Source organism: Anomaloglossus baeobatrachus, chromosome 4 (genome assembly GCF_048569485.1).
Source record: "Anomaloglossus baeobatrachus isolate aAnoBae1 chromosome 4, aAnoBae1.hap1, whole genome shotgun sequence".
Classification (NCBI taxonomy): Eukaryota; Metazoa; Chordata; class Amphibia; order Anura; family Aromobatidae; genus Anomaloglossus; species Anomaloglossus baeobatrachus.
Window position 1 is genome coordinate 567,310,911 of NC_134356.1, and position 27,392 is coordinate 567,338,302.

At 45.0% G+C, this 27,392-nt stretch overlaps 1 protein-coding gene across 7 annotated transcripts in view; it reads right to left on the bottom strand.

The window, feature by feature from the left end:
* The window catches only part of DENND4A (DENN domain containing 4A), a 209,372-nt gene that overhangs the window by 126,979 nt on the left and 55,001 nt on the right, over positions 1–27,392 (bottom strand). For all 7 annotated transcript variants that reach the window (XM_075346042.1, XM_075346037.1, XM_075346044.1 and 4 more), the window contains exons 2-3: positions 8,876–9,208; positions 1,072–1,321 (exon numbers count right to left, since the gene is read on the bottom strand). In XM_075346042.1, the coding sequence (XP_075202157.1) occupies positions 1,072–1,321; positions 8,876–9,208 (583 nt within the window). The remainder of the gene's footprint in view (positions 1–1,071; positions 1,322–8,875; positions 9,209–27,392) is intronic.

A 27,392-nucleotide genomic window follows, 5' to 3' on the forward strand; every position in this document is an offset into this window, starting at 1 on the left:
GAAAAAAAAAAGTGGTTGTGGAAATGGATTTGTGGAGTGTGTCATTCGCTGACACCCCCAAATGTAGAAAGAAAAAAAAAAAAGAAGGGGGGGGGTCGTCTTATACTCCGGTGGTGTCTTAACGGAGGGGGTTGCCAATGGTGGTGGAGTAGGGTCACAGGAGACAGGAGGGGTGCTGGAGTAGGGCGATGTTGCTGGCTGTGGCGGGGGCTGCGCTGACTGCGACGGGGGGCTGCGCTGGCTGCGACGGGGGCTGTGTCCTAGATGCTCTGTCAGAGGTGCAGGCTTCAAAGAAATGGCACCTGGAGTCAGTGCGTGTGCAAATTAAGCTCTCGGCTCAATGACAAGCTGAGATCCCATCTGCGTACGCGCCACCTCTGGACGCCATTTTCCTTACATCCGCTGCTGGGGATCAATGGGCCGGAGGCTGCGGCGCATGCTCAAATGGGATCTTGAGCAGAGCACTCCATCTGGGCACGCGCTGACTCTAGGCACCATTAATTGAAGCCTCAACGCCAACAGAGCATCTGGGATACCCGCTGCACCGCCCTGCCAGCACAGCAGCCAGCACCCATTCTCCACCTCCCTGTAAGCTACATTCGGAATTTAAGACGCATCCCTCATTTTCTTCCCAAATTTTTAGCAGGAAAAGTGCGCCTTATAATGCGAAAAATACGGTAATTATCCCATGCCATATCGTCGGCATGCTGTGTAACCTCGACCCCTCCACTGCCTGGCAGCTTTTGATGTTCACTGTGCATAGGCAGAAAGCTGCCAATCAGTGGTATGCGGGAGTTATACAGAGCTCAGCATTTAGAGAACTGATTGATCTGCAGAGAAAGCAGTGATTTTATCAACACTGCAGAAAGCACTGCCTCTACATCATTCTGCTCTCAGATTACATAGCAAAAACCTGGCGACAAACTCCCTTTAATGGGGTAAAACTTGTTGCACATCTGCAGCTCTCATAAAAATGTGTGGGCCTAATATTGGTAAAACTAAGGTAAGACTGAAGGGGCCAGCACTATCCTGAGTGACCGGCCGCTTCATAACGCGTGCGTTCCTCCTTACCATGCTGCTATTCAGATTCTTCTCCACCTTACAGAAGGTGTGTGGTGGAGTTTCGCCTTTGCTGGGGATGATTATACAGATATCAGTGACAGCCAAGGTGTTCTGGGTCATGTTTTCAGAGGCTCTTCGGTAGGTGATATAAGCTTTCTGCGAGGAGGTACTGCTGCTTATGTTGGCAGGACGTCCGTGCGGGGTGGTCTGGATGATGTGACAACCCTGTTTCAGCCGCTCTTTCCATTCATAAAGAACCCTGAAAAACAAAAAAAAAGCTTAGAATTACTGCCGATGGACAGAGCTGCAAGAAATGGAGTCTGAGCAAAGCCATACAATTTATGTCGCTGGTATCTGGACATCGGAGGCATCAAACCTTCACTAAGGATGGCAGGAAACAGGATTTCCCCACAGTTACTCAGATGGAGCCCTCTTCCTCAGGCAGGAAGCATCACTTCTCCACCTCACTTATTTGTTATCGTGTGTAATGAGTTATAGGATATGTTTCAAGACATTAGATTATTTTCTAAAGAGCACCCCTCCCCCCAATCCGACAATATTGGGGTCAGCTAAGTTTGTGCAGTATTCCTTGCATGGAAAATTGAAGTGGTAATATGATTCTTCTGGCCGGTACGATTACGGCAATGCATGTGTGGTAGCGCAAAACAAAATTTGGAAACTCAAGCAAAAAAAACCCCAAAATATATTATTTATTATATCTACCCCCCCCTCTATCTATATCGCTATATCATATCGTCTCTATTCATCATCTATCTATATCCCTATATATATTATATCTATCTATATCCCTATATATATTATATCTATCTATATCCCTATATATATTATATCTATCTATATCGCTATATATATTATATCTATCTATATCCCTATATATATTATATCTATCTATATCGCTATATATATTATATCTATCTATATCCCTATATATATTATATCTATCTATATCCCTATATATATTATATATCTATCTATATCCCGATATATATTATATATCTATCTATATCCCGATATATATTATATCTATATCTATCTATCTATATATATATATACATATATACATACACATATATATACACATATATATATATATATATATATATATATATATATATATATATATATATACACACATAGAGAGATATACCGTATTTTTCACTTTATAAGACGCACCTGATTATAAGACGCACCTAGGTTTTAGAGGAGGAAAATTCAAAAAAAAAATTGAGCCAAATAGTGTGCTAAAACATTTTAATAAAATTAAAAAAAAAACATTATTTTAACAATTTAGACTCAACAGGAGGGTCTGTTATGGGGGGGGGGGATCTGTGGATGATGCACTGCTGTGGGGGACCTGTGGATAACGCACTGCTATGGGGGACCTGTGGATGACAGCTATGGGGGACCTGTGGATGACACTGCTATGGGGGACCTGTGGATGGCGCACTGTTATGGGGGACCTGAGGATGATGCACTATTATGGGGGACCTGTGGATGATACTGCTATGGGGGATCTGTGGATAACGCACTTCTATGGGGGACTTGTGGATGACGCACTGCTATGGGGGACCTGTGGATGATGCACTATTATGGGGACCTGTGGATGATGCACTGTTATGTGGGATCTGTGGATGACACGGCTATGGGGGACTTGCATGATGCACTTTTATGGGGATCTGGGACTACCACCCCCCTCATCCTTAGGAATACACCCATGTACTGTATACCATACATGGCTGTATTCTGAAAGATGAGGGGGGTGGTAGTCACATTTACACTTTGGCCAATACATTAGTCCCTCCCTGGAGTGTTTACACTAAAGGACTACAGCCCCCATCATCCTTCAGAATACACCGATTGATACAGTATATTCTGAAGGCTGATGATGGGGGTTGTGTTCCCCATTGTTCCCCCATGTTCCTGACATTTGTCAGGCTCAGATCACTGATTGGTGGAGGCAGCTCTGCAGAAGTTGTCTCCACCAATCAGCATCCAGCCCTAGCGAGGAGAGGGAGAATCGTTCTTCTCTCTCTCCTCTTTCTTATGATAGTCTCCGTCTGCTGCGGAGATCTAAAATGGAGCCCGCGCATGCGCAGATCGCGATCTTCGAGAGCCGCAATCTCTATCTGCGCCTGCGTAGCCTCCGACGCGATGGACTTCAGGAAAATGGCTACGGAAGGCAGCGCATGCGCAGATGGAGATCTCGCTTCTCCGAGATCTCCATCTGCGCCTGCGTCACCTCCGCAGCCATTTTCCGGAAGTCGCGTTGGAGGCAGCGCAGGCGCAGATAGATTTCGGCTATGGTGACCGCCACCGCAGCCGATTGCCGGGGGATCCATGGCGGCTGCCACCGCAGCCGATTGCCGGGGGGATCCATGGCGGCCGCCACCACAGCCGATTGCCGGGGGATCCATGGCGGCCGCCACCGCAGCCGATTGCCGCGGGATCCATGGCGGCCGCCTCCGCAGCCGATTGCCGCGGGATCCATGGCGGCTGCCACCGCAACCGATTGCCGCGGGATCCATGGCGGCCGCCTCCGCAGCCGATTGCCGGGGGATCCATGGCGGCCGCACCAGCCTCCTGTGACTCACTCCACCGCCGGATTACTGCCCGGTAAGTTACATTCACTTTGTAAGACGCACCCCCTTTTTACCCACAATTTTGGGGGGAAAAAAGTGCGTCTTATAAAGCGAAAAATACGGTATATATCTCTATATCTATATAATAATTTGCTTGTGTCTCTGTCATTCCAAGATCGTTAAAAGGGGTTATCCGGCTTATTTTTACTTTTTTTTATTATTATTACACTATTGGGCTACATTGGGGCAGGTAAGTAGATAGAGACCACTTACCTGCCCTGCTGTCAGCCCCTCTCCCCCGGCTCAGAGCGGCCATGTGACTGCTCCTGCCGCGATTTTGCTGCTTCCGGTCATTTCATGTCAACATGACATGCAAATCTGGAACAGCTTGTTGCCGCCCTGCTGGGCTGTACAGTGCGTGGGTCCCCGCCCTCCTTCCCTGCACCCTCCCACACATTCCCTCGCACCCCGTACTCTCCCCGCCCACGGTGTCACCGCCAGCACCGGGCCCCCTGCTCAGGATAGCAGGAGTGCCTGTGCAGTCTGTGTCCCGCTCCAGCCCCGCGGATGCCTTCATTGCAGTGTGTGTCTGCCCGCATGCAGATTCTCACCCTGCAGTGCTGGCTGCCGCGGGGATGACGACGCTGCTGCCAGGTGGTTAGATGACATCATTACCTGCGGTGATGATCTCCTCTTCACTCCGGTCATCGCTGTCACTGCCGCCTATGCCCGCTGCGTTCTCACGTCACTTGCAGTGACGTCACGGGCGATACTGCTGAGAACGTGGCGGGCATAGAAGGCAGTTGGCAGGACTGCAGGAGATCGTCACATCAGGTAATGAGCTCATCTAACCTCCTGATGGCAGCGCTCGTCATCCCCTGCAGTGACCTGGGCTGACCTATTGATGTTAGCTCAAGTCACTGCATTACTCTCCCAGCCAATGGGGAACATTCTGTTCTTCATTGACTGGGGGGACATTGTCTATGGTATAGTCAGTCATGTGTCCCCCTTATTGGATTACGCCGGACCCGGATTTGATTGTTCTTTTCAATAAATTGGTGAAAGAGGGAATGTGGGGAGTGTTTTTTCAAATAAAACTTTTTTTGTTGTCTATTTTTTATTAGTGACTGGGTTGGTGGTGTTGGGTATCTGATAGACGCGTGACATCACTAACCCCAGGGCTTGATGCCAGGTGACATTACACATCTGCCATCAACCCCATATATTACCCAGTTTGCCACCGCACCAGGGCAATGGGATGAGTTGGGGAAAAGCGCCAGGATTGGCACATCTAATGGATGAGCCACTTCTGGGGCGGCTGCGGCCTGCTATTTTTAGGCTGGGGAGTGTCCAATAACAGTCTCCCTAGTCTGAGATTACCAGACCCCAGCTGTCTGCTTTACCTCGGCTGGTGATCCAATTTGGGGGGGACCCCATGTTTTTGTTTTAAATTAATTTAATTTAAAATATCGTGGGGTCCCCTCTGTTTTGGATTATCAGCCAAGGTAAAGCTGCCATCTGTGGTCTGCAGGCTGCAGCCGTCTGCTTTACCCTAGCTGGCTACAAAAGATAGGGGGGACCCAATGTCGTTTTGTTGGTTTTTTTTGGCTAAATACAAGGCTAAGCACCCTTTAGTGCCACATGAAAGTCACTAAAGGGTGCCAGCTTAGAATATGCAGGGGGGTGGGACATTATATAGGTCTTTCTCATCTATCTATTCATCTATCCCTCTATTCATTCATTCATCCCTCTCTCTCTGTCTCTATATCTATCTATTCATCTCTATATCTACTCATCTATTTATCTTTCTTGCTGCTTCCGTTTTTTGTGGTCCGAAAAAAAACCGGAAGGCACACGGATGACACACGGATGCATCCGTGAAAAAAATGGACCGTTTTTTGCGGACCGCAAAAACGGAACGGTCATGTGAATGTAGCCCACATGTGTTCTCTATGGGGGTAGGGGTTGGTACAGAACGATGGTGTGGGTGGGGGGTCGGTACAGAGCGCCGTGTGTGTGTGTGTTTGTGTGTGTGGGTGGGGGGAGGGTTGCAGAGCCTGATGTGATGTGGGGTGCAGAGTTCAGTGTGTGTGTGTGTGTGTGTGTGTGTGTGTGTGTGTGTGTGTGTGTGTGTGTGTGTGTGTGTGTGTGTGTGTGTGTGTGTGTGTGTGTGTGTGTGTGTGTGTGTGTGTGTGTGTGGTGCAGAGCCCGATGTGGGGCTGTTATTTCCATTGCTAGAGTGATAACAGGTCAGGTGCTGGGCAGAATACTGACAGGGAATGTGTGTGCAGGGGGCGGGCAGAGGGCGGGACTGGACACTGAGGCCGGGCGGTGCCAGCTCTGACTGACGTTTTGCACAGGAAGTGGTCAGTTTGCTTGTGCTGAATGTAAACAAAGAGCTGCAGAGAATAAAGGGTGAATTCAAGAGGAACAAAAGATAGAAAACAAAAAATAACAATGTAGGGGTGATTTATATGACAATACAGCACAGATATACTCATAATTTTTTGCTAAGCTAATGTCGGACAACTCCTTTAAGGTTTTCATTTTTCGTTCGATGGAGTTGGTTTGTTTATTGCAACATGAGCCAACATTTTTATGGACCCCATTTTGGGGTAGATACGTTTTCATCACTTCTTATTGTTTATTTCTGTGGTGTTATGACAACCAAAATTCTAATTCTAGTGTTATTTCCTCTTTTTACATTTTGTTGCATAGTGTTGATATAATATACGTTATAATTTGATAGAAAAGCCGGCTATGTTAGAGGTGACATCACGTCTATTCTTTCTCATTTCTACTGGAAGGAAAAGGGTGGTGATTTAAACACCCTGGCAGGGAGGTGGAGGGGCACCACAGAAATGAAGGGGGATCTGGACCAAAATCACATCCCAAGAAAATGGAGAATTGGAACACCCTTTTTTTTTTAGCCTCCCTAGGGGACTTGAACCTGCAATCGTCCGATCGCTTATAATCATACTGTATACAGCAGTGTCACGGTATTGTCTCCTATGATCGCCAGCCAAAGAGATGATTTTCTTATAGGCACAGTCATGACTGGCATGTGGGGCTAAAACCCATCTCCACTTTGATTGCTTGGATTCAGGCTGGTTGGAAAAATCAACCACTTAGAATGGCTCGGTGCCTGGGCTATAAGCGTCAGCAGCTTTTAACAGGTCGACAGCAGCAGACAGCGCCTAGCTCTGCTAGAGACAGATGATGGCTGTGTAACACAGTCATCATCTGCTGGAAGTTCCTCAGCCTGCTTCAAGGAAGAGGACCCAAGATAGGGCATAAATGTATGAAAGGGTTATGGTATGTGCACACAATCAGGACCTGCTGCGGTCTGACCTGCAGGGCCGCGAGACTCCTGCACAGGAGACCGCAGCTGCTCATACCCTTGATCTGGGCTCGGGCAGTTGTGGTATCTTCTGTTCTCCCTGTTGTGAACACTCGCGTCTTTGCATCAAAGAATTGACATGCTGCAGCTCGAGAAGTCGCACCGCAGGTCAGTTTTTGCTGCAGGAAAAACAAGCGCAGTGGGCATGGAAGAAATCCATCCACTGTGCTTGTACTGTACAACGCAGCGGTTTGGACACAGCAAAAGCATGCTGCGTCCAAAATGCTGTGAACCCTGATCGTGGGCACGCAGCCTAAAGTTCCCATTGTATGTGCCGAAAGAGTATACAGAACACTATATGGGCTATTCTGCCTCTTCTGATGTACAACTATGCTGCAGGTTATGCCACAACCATCATTCATCAATATAAAATGGGGGCTCTTACAGTCGTGTCAGACGGTGATGTAAACTACGTCTGAAGTCAGCTGAACCTGTAGTATTACAGTTTACTGTGTTATCGACAATCTTCTATGAAGCTCGGGCACAAGCTGCTCTTGATAGGTGCAATGGTATGGCAGGTACGAAGGTCATCAGCTGCAGCCTCTGGAGCTCTGACCGCCATGTTGGACGTCACGTTAGACAATAGCATGTAAGGGGTTAAATCGATTTGATCACAGCTAGCTCCGATGGCAGCAGTTCCATTCAGGTAACGCGTGATGGTGCATATCTGTTGTAAGAGTGTACGTGTACCGTCCGTCACACTTTAGCGACGCTCCAACGATCCCACCAGCGATCTGACACCTGGTCAGGATTGCTGGTGCGTCGCTACATGGTCGCTGGTGAGCTGTCAATCAGGCAGATCTCACCAGAGACCAGCCCCCAGCGACGCGTGGAAGCGATGTTGCGCTTGGTAACTAAGGTAAATATCGGGTAACCAAGCGCTTGGTTACCCGATATTTACCTTGGTTACCAGCGCACACTGCTTAGCGCTGGCTCCCTGCACTCCTAGCCAGAGTACACATCGGGTTAATAAGCAAACCGCTTTGCTTATTTACCTGATGTGTACTCCGGCTACTTGTGCAGGGAGCCGGCACTGACAGCCTGAGAGCGGTGAATGCTAGTAACCAAGGTAAATATCGGGTAATCAAGCAAAGGGCTTCGCTTGGTTACCAGATATTTACCTTGGTTACAAGCTTACCGCAGGCTGCCAGACGCCGGCTCCCTGCTCCCTGCACATTTAGATCGTTGCTCTCTCGCTGTCACACACAGCGATGTGTGCTTCACAGCGGGAGAGCAACGTCCAAAAAATGAACCAGCACTGTGTGTAACGAGCAGCGATCTCACAGCAGGGGCCAGGTCGCTGCTCAGTGTCACGTCACAAAAACCGTGACTCAGCAGCGATCTCGCTATGTGAGAAGTACCCCTAAGGTGGCCCAGCTGGGCCGACCCGCATGTCTCGAAGGGTTGCGTAACTTACTAATTTTACATAAAGTTATTTTTCTGCCTAAGGAGCTTGGCTTTGGGTGCAACGCTGCCATTCTAGCATTGTGTTTCCTCTAATTCATTCCCCTTAGTTTGCTTTACATACACAATTGAAAAAAGGACAGCAGCGAGAAACAAGTCAAAACGCTCCCAACACACAAAGGCTTATTTATCTCCTTTGGCTCGGAGATCAGCCGTGTTATGGTATTCACACATCGTAAAAACAGAGGATTACACCTAATACTCCATTTAAAGCAAGAGCTATAAGTTAATGTTCCCGGATAATACATGCTCCGTATCCACAATAGAAGACATTGTAAGAAGAGGCTGAGCATGGCGCACAAGGACGGACGTGTGCCCACCATACTCACACACAATCCTGCGGACTCACCCCAGATCTGTAAGAGGCGGCTTGTCTCTGCCTCTCCTGTAACACAGATATATCTGAGGTCCTCGGATGCTCCCATTATTGAGGTCAGCCAACAGCCCCGTGGGAGTAGTGTCCATACACACGTAACCCTGCGGCACCTCCTCCCCAAGGGATTTTATTATTACGGTAATATCTGTGATGGGCTCCTTTGGTTTGGCTATCTTATGGCAGGCATCATTAAAGTGGATCTCCTCCTCCAGTGGTTTGGACGAGTCCGTTAATCCTGCAACAACAAAGTAGTCGGCGACACGGGGTCCCTTGTCTTCCATCATCTTCCGAGATGGGATGAGGCAGCTGAAATTAAAAGGAGAGAAGAGGAAATGTTAGGGTCACGTTTATTTTTTAAATCAAATCTTTTTTTATTAAATCATAAGGGATCGATACAGAGAGTATTTCACTTTTCATATAACTGATAACAATAAACAACAGATAAACACATGTGGTTTATAAATCAGGTTCTTTCTCTGCATATATGTAAATATAGTAATAGAGTTCTCAAATCATAATTATATTATATAGCTTGAGCCTACAAACCTCGTGGCTCTACAAATAAACAAAACTTAAATTATGCAATAATGCCTCAGACTAACAGAAACACCTCCTCCATCAGCCGTGTCGCTCCACATCATATTGCTATACTCTCCCGCCCCTCCCTCTCCGTGCAGTCATCCATGAAACCGTTCCAGTCCTCTCTCACCTCTTCATTCAAAGTCCACTTCGCCACAGAAAAGACTAGTTTTAATTCCCTTCCTCACACACGCCATCACTGCAGGCACACCAGTAACCGGTCCAGCATTGCATCCCGAACCAGTGCACTAGAGGGTAGGCCCGGCAACTCCATCCATGGCCGCCAAATGTTGTAAAACTTTTTCAATGTTTTTCTTTTTAAATAAACTCCAATCTTATGACGTTATTTAATTTGTTTTTGAGCTCTGGTAATGTTGGTGGTAGAGGGTCTAACCAGTGATATGCAATTAGCTTTCTTGCTTGGTACAAGATACGTGCTATTCCCAGGGCTGTTGGAGAATCCGGATCCACTTCTCCTTCCCACAGACTCAACAGGCACAGGCGGGGCGACGGTTGTATTGTGATATGATATATTTGATCTATAAGTCCCAGGGTTTGGTTCCAGAAATCACCAATGTGTCCACACTCCCACATAACATGCATCAAATGGGCATCATCCTGTCCACACCTAACACACTGTGTGTTTGGTCTGAGTCCCATCTTAAATAGTAGACTGGGAGTTTTATATACCCTGTGGATGAGATATATTTGAGACAGCTTTTGGCACTCCGATACCGCCAGTTTAGGAACTTGTTCCAATATATCAGACCACTGGCCTTCCGTCAGGGGACCGACGTCTCGTTCCCATTTGCTTTTAACAATCAATGGATGTGTTTCCAGATGGGCAGGTAGTAATTTTTTATATAATTCCGAAATAAGACCCTTAGAGGACTCAGATGTAAGCAGCCTATGTAATGTTTGATTATGTGTCACTGTTACCGGGATTGTCCTCCCCTGTCTTTCCAGTGCGCGTCTCAGCTGCAAATACTGATAAAAGAAGACATGCGGAAGGTGAAACTCCGTTCTCAGTTGTTCAAAGCTTTTAAGAGTATTATTTTGTAGTACTTGTGACACTAAATGGATCCCTTTATCCTCCCATCCTCTGAACCCTACTAATTTTTTAATTTCTGGCAAGTCGGGGTTCTGCCACAGTGGCCAGAGGTCTGTAGGTCCGCTTTAGGGTCACGTTTATTAACAAGCCATGAAGGATACAAAGGAATCGCTGATCCAGAATATAACAGTACTGAGCTACTCAATTCTATGGTTTTCCCCATCATGGAAAGATGAATTAAGATTTCCCGTGTTCTGGTAGTAAAGAATACTACATTTTTGGAGACAGGTCCTCGCTGTCAGGCTCCATGGTAAATAACGCCAGGTTCCATGCATTGCCATAATATGGGGTTATTCTTTTTTCTACAGAGGATCATCTCAGCAATACAGCACTGTATGGCGGTTTTGTATGAAAGGTCTAAGATGGGTTAATTGGAAGATTATACAACTACCATAGTGCCCACACTACCAAAGAACCAGGACTAGACTGTGTAACTAAAAGGAGACCGTTGCCCTCTGTAGTGTTAAAATATGTGTAACAATGAATGTGGGAATATAGACATGCATTACCGCTATGAAAAACATGTACAAATTGAAATACTTAGCACAAAAATGGCCAGTTTTATGTGAACCCAACAGCAAGGCGACCTCTTTTTGCTGGGTACCTACCAAACTAATGCCTCTCTTTGGGTTAAAAAAGGTCACCTTGCCGTTGGCTGTTGGGCTCACTTAAAACTGGCCACTTTTGTGTGTGAAGTATCTCAATGTTTACATGCTTTTCCATAGCAGTAATGCATGTCTACATTCCCGTATTCATTGTTCCACATATCTTAGTGCTACAGAGTGCAACTGTCTCCTTTTTGTTACTAATGTTTCATATGCTATCAATATTTTTCTTACACTGTAGCCAGGAGTGAACACGTGGATATCGTACACTTGCAGTAGGTAGACCACTGTGATTCAATAGTGTCTGTATATCACAAGCATGATTTTGCTTCCTTCATCCCCCACAATTTATAAACAGTCTATTCAGTCCAGGAACTCTCTCAATACTCCCGCTCTGTAACCTGCCACCCCTTCTTTTACAGTAGACTGTTCTTCTTCAGCATTCTGCCAGCACTACAGGTTCAGAAACATCCTTTTTTCCCTCCTGAGCATGCATTGTGCATGTCATTGCCCAATGTCTTGTCTGGCCTGAATTGAACGCCTGCCTTTATGTTATGCATGTGCAGTGTGATAGAGGGGAGCAGAGAGACATAGACCGGCCCCCCATGTCCTACAATCCGTCTCCCCATCTCTGCGGCTATAGAAGGATTACACCTAACAAGAGGTGGAAAGCAAAAAGTCACCTAGTGTCTGGCAATATGGAGGGATTTTTGGTAGGGCAATATATTGTAAAATAAAAGTGATTTGCAGATTTATCACATTATGTATCAATGTCACAGTTGTCTGAAACTACAGAAGGCATTTAGGTTCAGCTCCTTGTGGTCTTATAAGTGAGAATCTGTGGGGGTTAAAAGGAACCTGTCAGGTGTAATATGCACCCAGACACACGAGCATTTTCAGATGCATATTGCTAATCCCTGCCTAACCGTCCCTGTATACACTAGCATAGATAAAGGGATCTTTAGAAAACGTATTTCTAAAGATCGTTTATTATATGCTAATAAGGCCAGTGACTAGTTGTAAGGGAGTTACTTCCCTTGGCAAGTCGGCCCCCATGGCATATAAGCACGTCCCTGTGGGCATGCTAACATGCTAATGAAAGCAGAGTGATGCTGCATATACCTCACTCTTGATGGCAGAGAGTGGATGCGCACAATCCGGAGTTCCCGGCACTTCCAGTAATGCGCACTGTACGTCACTGAAGCCAGGAAGCTTACACCCGGAATCAGTTTCGTGCGCATGATCAGAAGTGCTTTGGACTCCGGATCACGCACACTGCGCATCCATCCTCCGCCAGCCACCATCAAGAGTGAGGTATGTGCGGCGTCCTTGCACATTCATTAGCATGTTAGTACACACTGTGGGCCGACTAGCCAAGGGAAGTAACACCCTTGTGACTAGTCCCTGGCGTCATTAGTATATTATAAAGGATCTTTATAAATACTTTTTCTAAAGATCTCTTTAGCTATGCTAGTATATACAGGGACAGTTAGGCACGGATTAGCAATATGCACCCAGGACTGCTCGTGGTTCTGGGTGCATATTGCACCTGACAGGTTCCCTTTAAGATTTTGTCCTTTTTTTTTATCTCTTCTTAATGGATCTGCTCCAAAATACTGTAAATCCACTTTTCTGTTCATAAGAGGAGGGTTTTTTTGAGCCTTTTGTTTCCTAAGAGGTGATGAAAAACATTTGGTGGCAAAAAAAAAATAAAATTAAGAGCGTTTTCTTGAAGTGTTATCTGCTTGAAAAATGTGTCCTTGTTGAACGGTTCAGAAAGTTGTGTGCACGTGGCCTCACACAGACTAATGGCTTCAATAACGCTGGGAGCAAAGAGACGATCACACACAATCCTAGACGAGGAGCGGAGAAATCTCTTACTCATCAATAATGGAAAGAAATGTGCCAAAGAGGAGCTCAGAAATGCTCGCGCACAGCAAAATCCAACTTCTGTGTTTCCCCTTTGCGAGAAAATATTAAATCACATTTCTCAATAAATGAAACTCAAAATCTATGGTCTTCCCTGCCCAGATTGTCAGACGCACATATGCAAGTCATCTGGGTGGTTTCTTCACAAGGATACATCGGGCTAGGAGAAGATACAAGGGCAAACCTCGCAGGTCAAGTGGACTGCAGATTTTTTTTTTGAGCTGGAAAATAAAGTTTAGTAAAATCTGATCTACATGGACGAGGGAACACCAAGCAAGGGTTACATTCTGTCCGAGATACCGAAAGCAAAATGTGCAGAACACTGAACCCATACAGACCATCCGAAACAATAGAGAAGAGTCACACCCTGCAAAATAAAGTCCCAAATGGAAATATTAAAGGGGATTAATTACCAAAATGTAAAATGTCACTATTAGCGCCCTCGTTACAGCAGTCTCCTAAGTTTGATAATTAGGATTTCTTTAGCTCCAGAGATATTTATATTTTTCTCTTTAATTACCGCATCCTTAATGGTCTACACCAGGGGTCGAGAACCTGTGCTTCTTTTGATGGCTGAATGTGGCTCGCAGATAAATCTTTAATAAAAAATAAAAAAATTCTTCAATTTGTAAGACTCACTTTTTCCCCGAAAAGAGGGGGAAAAACTGGGGTGCGCCTTACAAAGCAGATATGGCTTCCCGGGGCAACAGTAATGGGGCAGGTTCGGTGATCCTGCGGGCTTGTGGGGTGTCGCGACGGCGAGCACCCTTGATCTGCCGGCGGGCTGCGGGCTGCTTTGAATCTCCCGCAGTTGACAAGATTGACTTCAAGAAAATGGCCACGGAGGCTGAGTGTGCGCAGATAGGACTCCACGGTCATTTTCTTGAAGTCCATTTCGTCAACCTGCGGCCTGCGCTGCGGCCATTTTCTTGAAGTCGATCTCATTAACTGCGGGAGATTCAAAGCAGCACGCCGGCAGATCAATGGTCCTCACTGACACTACACCCCACGAGCCTGCAATATCGCCGACCCTCCTCTGCCGCACACTGAGCCACGACACAACCTCTTCCAAGCCCGGTGGCAGAACAATGTTGTCCGCCGCCGTGACACCCCACGAACCCACAGCAGTATCACGAACTCTCTTGAGCTACGACACCCCCCTCTTCCATGTCCGCAGCATCGCCTACCCTGCTTCCTGGGACTGTCTGAGCCGCTCTACCACCGTTGCTCATCCCTGGTGAGTATGGCTCTCACGGAATTACATTTTAAAATACGTGGCATTTATGGCTCTCAGCAAAAAAAAAAAAAAAAAATTCCGATCCCTGGTCTACACTTTAATTTTCAGTCTAATTACGTTCTGCCTATCCAATATGGACATACTAATACGGCCAACATTTAGGGTGGACTGGTTGGGCTACGTTCACACTTGTTTATCAGCTCCTTTGAGAAACATACATGCGAAATTAAAGGGAACCGGTCACCAGATTTGGGGCCTATAAACTGCGGCCACCACCAGTGGGCTCTTATATACACATTCTAACATGCTGCATATAAGAACCCAAGCCGCTGTGTAGAACGTAAAAATCACTTTATAATACTTACTTAAGGGAGGAGCCGCCGCACCCGGAGAATGGGGCCACCCATCTGACCCGTCTGCACTGTACCGACCGTTTAAGTATTATAAAGTGATTTTTACGTTCTACACAGCGGCCTGGGCTCTTATATAAAGCATTCTAACATGCTGTATATAAGAGCCCTGTTGTGGTGGCCGCAGCTTATATGCAGAGAAACCGGTGAAAGGTTCCCTTTAAATGTCAAAAACAGATCTATTGCAGAGCTGATGCAAAGGGAAGCAGAGGAACGACACTCACTATTACGGAGTTCAGCTGGGTTCTCGAGTTCATTTCTTGTATGGGGAAGAAGAAAAAAAAGTGCAGCGTAGAGAACTTTTTTTTCCGTCTGTTCTCAAAAATAGACACAATGAGGAATCAGTGATGTTCCCCCTTCTGTGGGTGATCACATTTTAGCACATCTGCTGGTTGCTTACCCAGTGGCTTTAGCGGATATCATTGTAATGGGTTATTCCCATCATAGTAAGGTATGACCTGTCCACAGGTTGGGTGACCACTCCGAACCAAAATTCTGGTCAGTGGGGATCTATAATGGAAAGGCCCCACCACTCTTTACCAGATGCTCTTTGGGATGTTGTAGTGGCCAAACTTGAATACCATGGCTCAATTTATTGGATTGCTGAGAGATGTACTTGGCAAACGGCGCAGTGCCACGCATGTCTGGCCACTGCTACATTATATTGGGGCAATTCAGAGCCCCCCGTTCTGGAGATTAGTGCGAGTGCCAAGAGGTGAGATCCAAATGGTCAGCAAGTGATCAACTCTCCTGTGAATAGCAAAACCCTGCTAGGATAACAATAGCCCATTGAAATATAATTTCTTCTAGCCCTCGGCTGACTAAAGGGATCCTAAAGCAACTCTAGCATTCACACATGTACATACACTGGTCACCAAACAACTACCGTAATTCTGATGGACTATTATTGTACATGTTATTTATCATGTATACGAAAAGGGAAAACAAAATATAATGTAAGCTGTAGGGTATGTATCGGAGGAACAAAGCATCAAGGCTTACAAAGTGCCGCCAGCCAAACAAGGTAGTGACAGAGGAAGGTGACAGCGCTTTCATGTGCTCTGCCAACCTGCCAGCAGCCAGGCGTCTAATGAGCACAGAGCATTGCCACGTGCCACCCGATGAGACGCAGGCTTCAGGATTCACAGACCGGAGCGTTACAGATGAGCCCAGAGTAATGATACATGGAGTCTTAGAGACTGCAGCTGACCACACACTGGTCGTAGAGGAGGACTATCATTTACAAGGCGTACAGTATCATTACTGCCGCCACATGTCAGACAGCTGGAGACGGGAGGAACATAGCCGGGACGTTCCTGCACGGGCTTCCAACGCGTCCTCCGAAAGTGCAAAGTCTCTATCCTCCTGTAGACATAGGGTTAATTCATCAAAGTGTTTGACAGTTCTATGGCATAAAAAACAATAATAACACCTTGAAATGACACAAAATTTTTGTGCAACTCGAAGTTGTGCAAAAATGTTGACACTTTTGGCTTTTTTTTACGACAGTTCTAAAGTGGGACGAGCATGAATGGGGCATGGTAATGCCCACCTGGCAAACTGATCAACATTCATAGCGTAAATGACGTCAAATGTATACTTCTGACCGAGAGAATTAACATTCGTAGCAGAGGAGCTTGGCAATGAATAAGGCTACGTTCACACACTGCATCTTTTACTGCGCTTTTGGTGCATTTTTGAGGTCACAATGATACACCTAAATGCATGCATTTCCTTCTCCCAGGAAAATCTATGAGATTTCTAATTTGCTATCCATACTGGGCATCTTTTTTTGGCTGCGTTTTTGAAGATGCAGCATGTCAATTCTTTGAGTTTTTCCAGCGTTTTTGAGCCCTTCCAGTCAGTAGATTTGACTATGGGGTAAAAAAATTTTTAAAAAATGCATGCATTTTTTAGGTGTTTTTGCCGCGGGTGCGTTTTTTGTGGCCAAAAACGCTGCATCTTTGTGGTTACAAAAGATGCACTGTGGACATAGCCTTAGACACATTTTACACCAGCGCTAAATTCATTAGGACTGACATACAAAACACTGGTCTTAATTAGAGATAAGCGGACGCGTGAATATTCAAGTTCACTGCATTCGCATGGACTTGATAAAAAGTTTGGTTCGGGAACTGGACTTATCCCAAAAATTAACTCCATACAAGATAATGGGGGGGGATCTGAATTTCTATGCTGAAAAATGGGCATAAAATGGTCGTAAAGGGCTAGAGGGCTGCAAAAACAAGCAAAATGGGGATAAGAGTAGGACAGATTTACATAGGAGTTTCCGGGAAGAGAACACTGCAGTCAGATTCTTTTCTGGCCCGCTCATTAAACAACATGAATATTTACTGCTTCCCCGGCCACCCTCTGTGCCAGCATCTGTAATTGGTCGCACAGCAGGCTCAGTACCTCAGTCAACATAGCTGATACCAGGAAGCAGCATCATTTTTCTGTTGGCTGAGGCCCCTTCTGTTTACATGGGTATGACATCAGCACATGTCCTTTTAGTCACTTAGTAAAATAATTCTATAAACAGAATTAGCATAAATAACAGATAGAGTAAGGAACAACAGGCAAGGGGGAATACCCACCCCAGCTATCAGCTATCGTTGGAGCCACAGGAATAAAATAAGAGCAAAACTTTCATCTTTTGACCTACACATAGGTTAAAAAAATGTACACCATGCGGTATATTCCTTTTCCTTTGGTAAGAGTGTTATGGAGTATACCCATCCAGCAGTGACCAGGACACTTTTTCCTCTTTTCGGTCAGTTGAGTGGAGCTCTTTGGACATGACGTACACGTTGGAAGTGTTCCCAGGATACAAGACAAATGTAAGGCTCACATAATCGTGATAAGTTGTGCCAAATGACCGACTAAACTCTGCTACAGGTTTCAGAGGGAAGCAAATGCTGGTTTTTGATACGTAATCCAATCAATACATCTAAGAGGCTTTAGGATGACTTAATGAAGTAAGCTTGTAATTAAGTAGGTGCTAGTAGGGTTTGTCCAGCTCCACAATGTGCACTGGATTTCCTCCATCTGCTGCACACATTCCGGCAATGACACCACAAGACGTGTGGATTATAAAGCCGGCACAGACTGTACCTCTCACAGCACAGACATGCTGCGCACACTGGATGGCCATGCTCAGCCACATCTAATAAAATAACCCTCATTTTACTTGGAAAACACTTCTGTGTCAGTGCGTGCACTCATCTACTTGAAGAGTTACTAAGGCTGTGTCTGTGCACTTAACTGAGCATATACATCGGAAAAGGCAGCGTAAGCCTCGCAGTTGCCATAGGTCCCCAATCACTAGACGGTAGCCAAAACAGTTTTCCTGCCATCTGGCTGGTATACGTCGATAAAATGTTTATTTAACAGTATAGGACAACTGACAAAGTGTGGACAAAACACTAGAAGTTATTTCTGCAATAGATCCCCAAGGTGGACGCGTCATAGCATCCATCCACACGATGGCCACTTTCAGGTGTATACCTGATTCATGAAGACTTCTTTTGATGAGTGTGCATAGGCGAGTCAGATGCTCCTCATTCATTAAGAGGTCTGATGAGTTTTGCACCATTCCCTGGCTAAAGTAAGATATCTAGGGCAAGGAACGCCACAGCTGGTCAGAAATTAAATGACCCGTGGCGTCCTGCTCCCCGCCGTGCCCAAGCTTTACCCTTTTTTGCAGAGCTGGGAGAAACTGGCAATAGTCAAACTTTTTCTGCAACTCTGAGTTACGTCAAACTTTTCCAATAGAGACCGGAATGAGTGACACACACGCATGCACGCACACACACGCACACACACACACACACTCGCACACACACTTCTAAATATACAACAGTGCCCCGTTCCTGAGGCCATATTACCATAACATCATGACTGGGATGTTTAATCTCGGCAAAGGGCACTAAAGGGTTATTGTCATAGTCTTTATAGATGGATATTGTAGGATAGTGTTTGTAACAAGCATTTTGTAATTCAAATTTTCACTCCTATTGGAATATTAACACTTTTCTTTTGCTTACAGCTTCTTGCCTTGGAGACTGACCACCACTGTTAAACAGTAGAGCATTCGCAGTGCTTACAAGGTCTCTTCTTCTGAGCTTGTCGGCAGTATTCAGAAGCTGGACTGTCTTGCTGGAGAGCGCGGTTACCTTCTAACTTCAGCGCAGTTCTTACAAGCTAGACAGCAGTGGTGATCGGTCTCTTAGACAACAAGAAAAAAAAAAGTTTTTAAGTATCTCAAAAATGGCCACAAATTTTAAGAAGCAGTAATCTGCAGAAATGCTTATTTTTACAAGAATTATCTGACAATATCCATCTATGAAGATGGGAATAACCCTTGAATGGTCCCCACTGGTTGACTAGTATCAGGTTGGCACACTTGCGCAGACATTTTTTATACCGGTCACAGAATGCGTGTTCATTCCTTGGTTTGTGGCATCATAAAACATCTCAGAGGTGGAACCACCAACTATCAGACATTTATAACAGCCTTTGGAGTACCCCTTTAACGGTTTATAGCCCAACTATTGCAACCTCAGCTCATCGTACGTCTTAAAGGTGATCACCACTTTTTCAAACTGATTGTGTATACATGAGATACTAGCTCAGTAGCTGTCTATGCAGCCCACTGATGAGCTGTTTGGAGGGGGCCAAAGAGTTCCTGAGAGGACATCTTCTCTCTAGCTTACACTAGGTTGCCTAGTATATACAAAGCTTTTTGTAGCAAGTGTGCTTGTTTTTGCAGTTTTGTCCCATTCTAGTGAAGTGTTACTGAGCAGAGAGCACCCGGAATAAGGAGAATGGAGAAGTATAGTTCAATAGTGACACTAAGGGCATGAGTGAGGAAGTAGCTAGCTTCTCCTCAAGCTCTGGTTAGAAATCAAGACCCAAGCTTTGTGTTGTAGGAAAAAAATTGTGTTTTGTAGAGCCATTGACTTTAATAAAGCAGACAGCCACTTTGTGCGGTGTAGGATCTCCTTTTCCAGATGGACCCAAAAATGAGGTCAACAACATTTTTCATGCGTTCAAACAAAAGCCCCAAGATTTGGCTTTAACGAGATGGGAGCTTGGCCTAAGCGGTTACATTTATGGTCCACTAATATTTCTTCAGGAAAAAAGCATGGTTCTTATAAGACGCCAAGTGTTTCTTTATGATAAAAATGTCTACAATCTCAAAAGTTCAAAAGGCACCTCCCAGAAGTCCTAGTTTCCTCCTTTTATACACATGTTCCTGGTAGGCTCACCTCCTGCCGCAGCTTCTGTCTGATTTCTTATATTCGACACAACGTCTGGTCAACCACTTCCACTACACTTCACACAGGAATGCAATGTGCCGCGCTCGAGATAACATATGACCGACACTTGGGTAGGAAGAGAAGGACGGCATGATCCCCACGGCCTTCTGACGGAGATTTCTTCTTTCAGTGGCAGCTCAAGGACATGTGCCGTACAAATGACGGTGTAGTACGTCATGTGTATCTGCGCCTGGGCTCCATTCATCATCAGACGCCCCATCACAGCAAGGAGAAATATCAACCAGGTCACCTTCTAACATGAAGGCTCATGCCTATCGATTTCTCGAAGACTTTTTAAGCCATATTAATGATTCTCTCCATATTATAAGGCCATACATACATTTTGTGTTACATTACCCTCCCTGCCTCTGTGTGCTGTAAAATAGCTTCATCTGATTTCTAGCTTCAGATCACCCTTGCAGGCTATGCAATTGCTGGTACAACAGCCATATCCATGCACAAACACAGGACAATACTACACAATAGTGATGAACACTGCCAGCAATCAGGTCATCAGATATTGCCCACATAAATGAATGACTCCCCACACTTTGCTATCTTTACACACCACATGTGATGACAATAGATCGTTGGTTATGTTCACGTGTATTGGATTTGTGATAAACTATCCACATCAAATCTTTAAAGGAGTCGCCCAGCTAAAATGTTCTCTAGTGAGGAGTGAACACTATTATGCTCAAGTGCTCGGTACTCGCGCAATTGGACGCTCAGACGTGCTTGACTCATGTACGAAGATAGTCTGCAAGAAAGACTTGCTGGACCTCCGATTGGCAAAGAGAGGAAATTGCTGCCAGAACCCCTAAAATTGATTCCATCTTGAAGCGACGTTCTGGAAAAAGGGCAATTGTCGATCAAGCCACTCAGTGAGGCAGCACTTATTTAATGATTGAGCGATTGCTTGAGCCGAAATCCTTTTTTTGTAGACATGGCCGACCCTCTAGTAACACTAAATGAAGGTCAATGGACACAGGTGGCTGAATTGAAGGAATTGCTTTATCACCCATTTACAGTGACTATAAAATAAAAGCCGAGGATTTAACTCCCGCTATTTTCAGAAAGTAAGGGGTACTTCTCACATAGCGAGATCGCTAGCGAAATCGCTGCTGAGTCACGGTTTTAGTGACGCAGCAGTGACCTCATTAGCGATCTCACTGTGTGTGACACTTGGCAGCAATCTGGTCCCTGCTGTGAGATCGCTGCTCGTTACACACTGCTCTGGTTCATTTTTTGGACGTTGCTCTCCCGCTATGAAGCACACATTGCTGTGTGTGACAGAGAGAGCAACGATCTGAATGTGCAAGGAGCAGGGAACCGCGTCTGGCAGCCTACGGTAAGCTGTAGCCAAGGTAAATATCAGGTAACCAAGTGAAGCCCTTTGCTTGGTTACCCGATATTTACCTTGGTTACTAGCGTCCGCCTCTCTCACGCTGTCAGTGCCGGCTCCCTGCACACGTAGCCAGAGTACACATCGGGTAAATAAGCAAAGTGGTTTGCTTATTAACCCAATGTGTACTCTGGCTATGAGTGCAGGGAGCCAGCGCTAAGCGGTGTGCGCTGGTAACCAAAGGTAAATATCGGGTAACCAAGAGTTTGGTTACCCGAAATTTACCTTAGTTACCAAGCGCAGCATCGCTTCCAGGCGTCGCTGCTGACTGGGGGCTGGTCACTGGTGAGATCTGCCTGATTGACAGCTCACCAGCGACCATTTAGCGACACACCAGCGATCCTAACCAGGTCAGATCGCTGGTGGGATCGCTGGAGCGTCGCTAAAGTGTGACGGTACCCTAAGAACTCACTTTTTCCTGTCCTAAAAAGGAGGTTTAATAGCAGATGACATTGCTGCTTCAATGAATATATTTTATGTTCTATCTAAATAGTTTATTACTATATCATAGTAATTATTAAAAGCCTGATGTTACCATTTTACTACAGTAAATTTATCATAAACATGAGCCATGTATGAGTGTGTCGGAGTCGGAATTGTAGTCAGGGAAATTGAGGAGTCGGAGGTTTGACTTACCGACTCCACAGCCCTGGTTACGAGTGCAGAGCAAAGGTAGTGCTCACTAATCATTGGTTATCACCTAACGACAAGATAAGTGATAATTTGATCAGTGCGGATCTGATGGATTGGTAGAATGGGGCACTTTTATCCCCCTTAGGCCGGAGTCACACTTACGAGTGACTTGAGCGAGTTTCGCATCACCCAGCACAGCTGCACCCCAGGAGCAGGTCGGCTGCAGGTAGCGTATTTTTCGGATTATAAGACACTTTTCCTCCCATCACCGCAGGAGTTTGGGATATACAGAGATTTGCAAAAAAAAAAAAACAAAAAAAAACACTGGAGCAAAGAAAGGTTTTTTTTTTATTACATTATTATAGATTAAAAAAACAAAAACTATGAAAAATGAGTTTTATTGCAGGTTTTGCCGACTTCCCTAATGAACTCAATGGAGAAGTTGCAAAATAAAACCACATTTTTTATCAACCTAAATCGATGTTACAAATGGAAAAAAAAAAAATCCCTAATTTGTGCATTAGAAGCACCAACAGTACAGAAATGTGAACTGCAAAATCTTATCCATGACTGTAAATTGCTGCAAACGGTCAGCTAGAAAGTGGACAGACGAGCAGCACAACAAGGCGGCAAAGTATATTACACTCCTATGATGTGTGATGAAAAATACAAAACCAGTGTGACTATAAAAAACCCTGGACATAAAATAAGTCATGAGAACAGCGGCATTGACTCCTAGCCAGGATCTGTACACACCGACAGTAATATATCCATATGGTGACAGCTAAATAAAGGCAGATGGGTAGCGACATCCTAAAAGTGTCATATTTCAATAATAACAGGAGGACCCGGGAACGTTCCTGCACCACTGGCGATGTCACAGCTCGTGCCCAGTCTCTGCACTGCGATTGTATCCAATGCAGATGGCTATAACACTGGACAATAGACCTTTTCATGGCCGGACGCAGCATCCCATAGCAAACTATTCCCGAGGTCACAGAGGTCAGAGGTCCCAGACCCGGGAAGTCCTAGAAAGATGGAAGCGGAAGTATTTTGTCCATTCATGAAAAAAGCTGGAGATTAGTTTTCCTTTCTTTTAATCTCCCTGTGGCAAAATATTGCAGATATCTACAAAACCAGCAATCACTCCACCTGACACCACATACAATACAGCTAAACCATGGAACAATGCAAAGGTCGGAAATAAAAGAAAACTGCTTGCATAGCACTTCCACATACTGTAATTGTCTTATTTTTGTACCACCTAGAGAATTGAACTAATAGTGTAAAAACCTGGTCACCATTTTAAGAAGGATTCCCAAAATATTGTTATCCCCTATCCAAAAGCAGATTACATCACCTGCCATCACCCCACATTACTACAAAACACCAGTGCTTGTCTGTCCGCTGCCTCTAACATCATGTAATCACCATCTACAATGGAAACTGTCAAAAACTGAACTTGCGTTTCCCCGCTCTAATAGGCAACAGATATCGGATATTGCCACTTGGGGTCATATTGCTGCTATCATGGGGTGATATTTGATTCAGATCTTTCTGTCTCTCCCTGTATCCGATCACTCGCTCAGGTCACCTGCACCTCAAAAACATCTCTAGAGTTTGACCTTTTCTGACGTTTGATTCTGCAAAACCTTGTAATGTTGCTGTGATACATTGTATTCATTTCTATAACAACTCTCTACTAATCTGTCTCCCTTTTATTAAACTCCCTCCTTTCCAATCTATTATGAAGGCAGCAGCCAGGATAATATTTCTGTCCATCCCCTACACTGATGCCTCCACAATGTGCCAGTCTTTGCACTGGTTGCCCACCCACTACAGAATCCAATATAAATTTATCACTCTTACACACAAAGCCCTCCAAATGCCAACATCTCTTCCCTCATCCCTGTCTATCACCCTACCCACCCTCTCCATCTACTAATGATAAGACTAACATCCTCTATAATCCAAACCACTCCCATCTACAGGGCTTCTCTTATGCTGCACTAGTTTTCTGGAATGCATTACCCCAGACAAATGCGGTTAATTCCCAGTATCCACAATTTCAAAACGTACCATAAAACACATTTCTTTAGGCTAGCCTGTCACCTCACTAATCTAAATAACTACCCCCTGTTCTCCCTCCCACTCACTCAGTAGCTCTTTGTACCTGTACAGACACTGATTGGAGATGGGTTCATACAGCGTTATTTGAATGCCCCCATTTATTATACAAATGGCTGGACCTTATACGACAGCAATTTGATTTTTACTTTTTCTGTTACCCCTACTTCCCCATAGATTGTTAGCTTGCGAGCAGGGCCCTCACACCTCTTGATAAGAATTGGACTATTTGTTACTCTAATGTCTTATCTTGTTTGAACAGGTCCCCTCCGAATTGTAAAGTGCTGTGGAGTATGTTGGCGCTACAGACATTACATTTTTTTTAAGGTTCGACCACCAGCAATCCTGTAAATGAGCATCTGAGTTGCAGGATTTAATATCTGCAGACCACAACTACGAGTAGTTGGATACGGCTATAAGGCCATATTCACACATCTGTTGTGAACAAACAGCACACACACACAACACACGCACAACACACCACACACACACACACACCTTACATAGCGTTTCATTGATGCATCCACACAACCATTTTAAAAAAAGGATTGGGACCCCAATCCACAAGACTCCAGGCATCTCCTATTCTCATCCATTTTGCAGATCAGTCCCCACCATTAATGTCTGTGGAATCCATTAAATACAGATCAAAAAAAATAGAAGACACTCAGTTTTCCATTGTGTTTTCACATTTTGTCACTGATCCATAACAATCAATAAAAGTTCAGTCAAGCTCTTTCAGGTTACTGCGTAGGTATCCTATATAGACATCGCCTGTATGGATTATATATGGAACATAGACGACCAACAGCTAAAGACCAAAATATAATCCAAAATGTTAGAAGAAAGTGACTAACGTACTCAGGGTAAATCCCATTCGTTCTCACAGGCAATACAATAGGATAAACCCAAATATAACAGTCCTACCTGGACACGGAAATCCAAGAGAACTCCTAAAATAATCACAAAATGCAAGTATAGGAAGAACAAGCAAGAGAAAAAAAAAAAAAAGGGGGTGAAGTTCAGTAAGGGAGAGGGATACGACCTCTACAAATAAAGTCTGACAACACACGCTGAACCATTAGGACAAACATCAGCGCCTCTGCTCACCTTTGGTGAACCTAAACTAACACACTCCTCTACAACAAATCTGCAACACCAAGAAAGAAAATAGACTTCTAGAAATCACAGGACAGATAGACATGTTAACATGCAAATGATGAATAAAGGAAGATGTTCAAAACCTCTCCATTTATTCAGCATTGACTATGAGCGCCACAAGCAGAAATCTCAGCACTTACATGCCTTGACCTATCAAAGAGGCTATTAATGGTTGTCTGAAGAATATTCTGCTATGCTAAATCTACTTGTGTTCCCAAGTCATCAAGATTCACTGCTGGTGGGTATTCATAGTGACTCCCACCCCTGCCTGGCTGACCTCCCCATCATTTATGCTAATTCTATTATAGATTAATTTACTAAGTGACTAGAAGGACCTGCGCTGTCACACCCATGTGACCAGAAGGGGCGGGGCCTCAGAAACATAGCTGATACCAGGAAGCAACATTATTTTTCTGTTGGCTGAGGCTCCACCCCTTCTGTTCACATGGGTATGACATCAGCACAGGTCCTTCTAGTCACTTAGTAAAACGATTCTATAATAGAATTGGCATAAATAACAGGGGGGAGGATGGACAGGCAGCGGGCGGGCATCACTAGGAATACCAACTTCAGCTATCAGCTGATCGGCAGCTGCTGCCACTCAAAAACCGGCTTATTTTACAAACTTTACCCGCTTGTGTGTCAAAGCCTATAAATCCTAGCTGACAGCTAAAGGTATGTATAGAATCAGCCGGATAGCGCCAATATAGCACTAGCTTTAGGTTATATAGGAAAACCCAGGTGATTGGTTCCCTTTAACATGTTTGTCCATCCTGCTATTTCATTCCACCACTTTTCCTTCTTGGTGTTGTAATCTCAATGTTGAGGAGTGCATATTGGAGAACATTGAGTGCTGTGGAAGAAAATGCAAGCCTCCCAAACCCCCCCCAACCCCTTCTCCCCAGAACGTGCTGGATAGTGCTAAGAATTAGTCCCCTGACCATTGGTAGCTTTTTACTTAAGACAAAGAAAGGGATATTACTGTTCTGTGTGTCAGCAGAACGCGGTGTTTGCTAATAGGAAACATGTTCTGCACTTGCAGGGAAATATATCATTTATTTCCAAGTACAAATATGCGGACAATAGGCATAAATAAAAAAAAAAACAAACATTCTAATACAAAGTTGCCTGAGCACAAACATCTGATTATAAAGAAACAGCCGATTTGTTAGGATAGGCGACAGTGACACCTCGGTGTCTATGACACTTCTGACAGCACAATCACTCAGAGTCGGATCAAACAGAAGGAAAGAGCTGAGAGGACAGGGCAGGATATACGCAGGTATATTGTGGTTATTACATTAAAGTTGCTTTGGAAGTAATGTATTACTTTAAGACTGGTTTTAAACAGGTCTTATGAAAAGACAGGATGAGAGCGATTGGTGATGGCCGATAGCTAATATCTCAAGGACATCCAAGTCTGGATCCAGTAAGGTGGGTGTAGGTGCCGGCTTCAAGTTGCAAGGTCCAAATAAAGATCATTATGTCCGGACAGGCGGCGGGTCTCCTGAACTCAACAGTCTCAAACATAGGAAGCCGTTGTCTTCGGGTGAGTAGTCGACCATCAGCCAGGCCATACTAGAGCCATGAAATATGGAGATGTGGACCTGGCCTCATAACTACTCACAGATTCCAGAAGACACAAACTTCAAGAAGTCACTGGTCTGTACTGTACTGTTTGGGGTATTGCAAGGGAGAACATTTTATGTAAATTTAGGGTCTCTCTTAAGGGCGCTTTACACGCTACAATAAATCTTACGATGTGTCGGCGGGGTCACGTCGTAAGGGACGTATATTCGGCATCGTAAGTATGATTGTAGCGTGTAAAACCTCTGTGCAATTGCGATTGAACGAAAATCCGTTCATCACATGCACGTCGTTCATTCCTCAAAGATTGAACGTGCGGTTGTGCAATGTTCCTGAGACAGCACACATCGCAGTGTGTGACACCCCGGGAACATTGAACGACAGC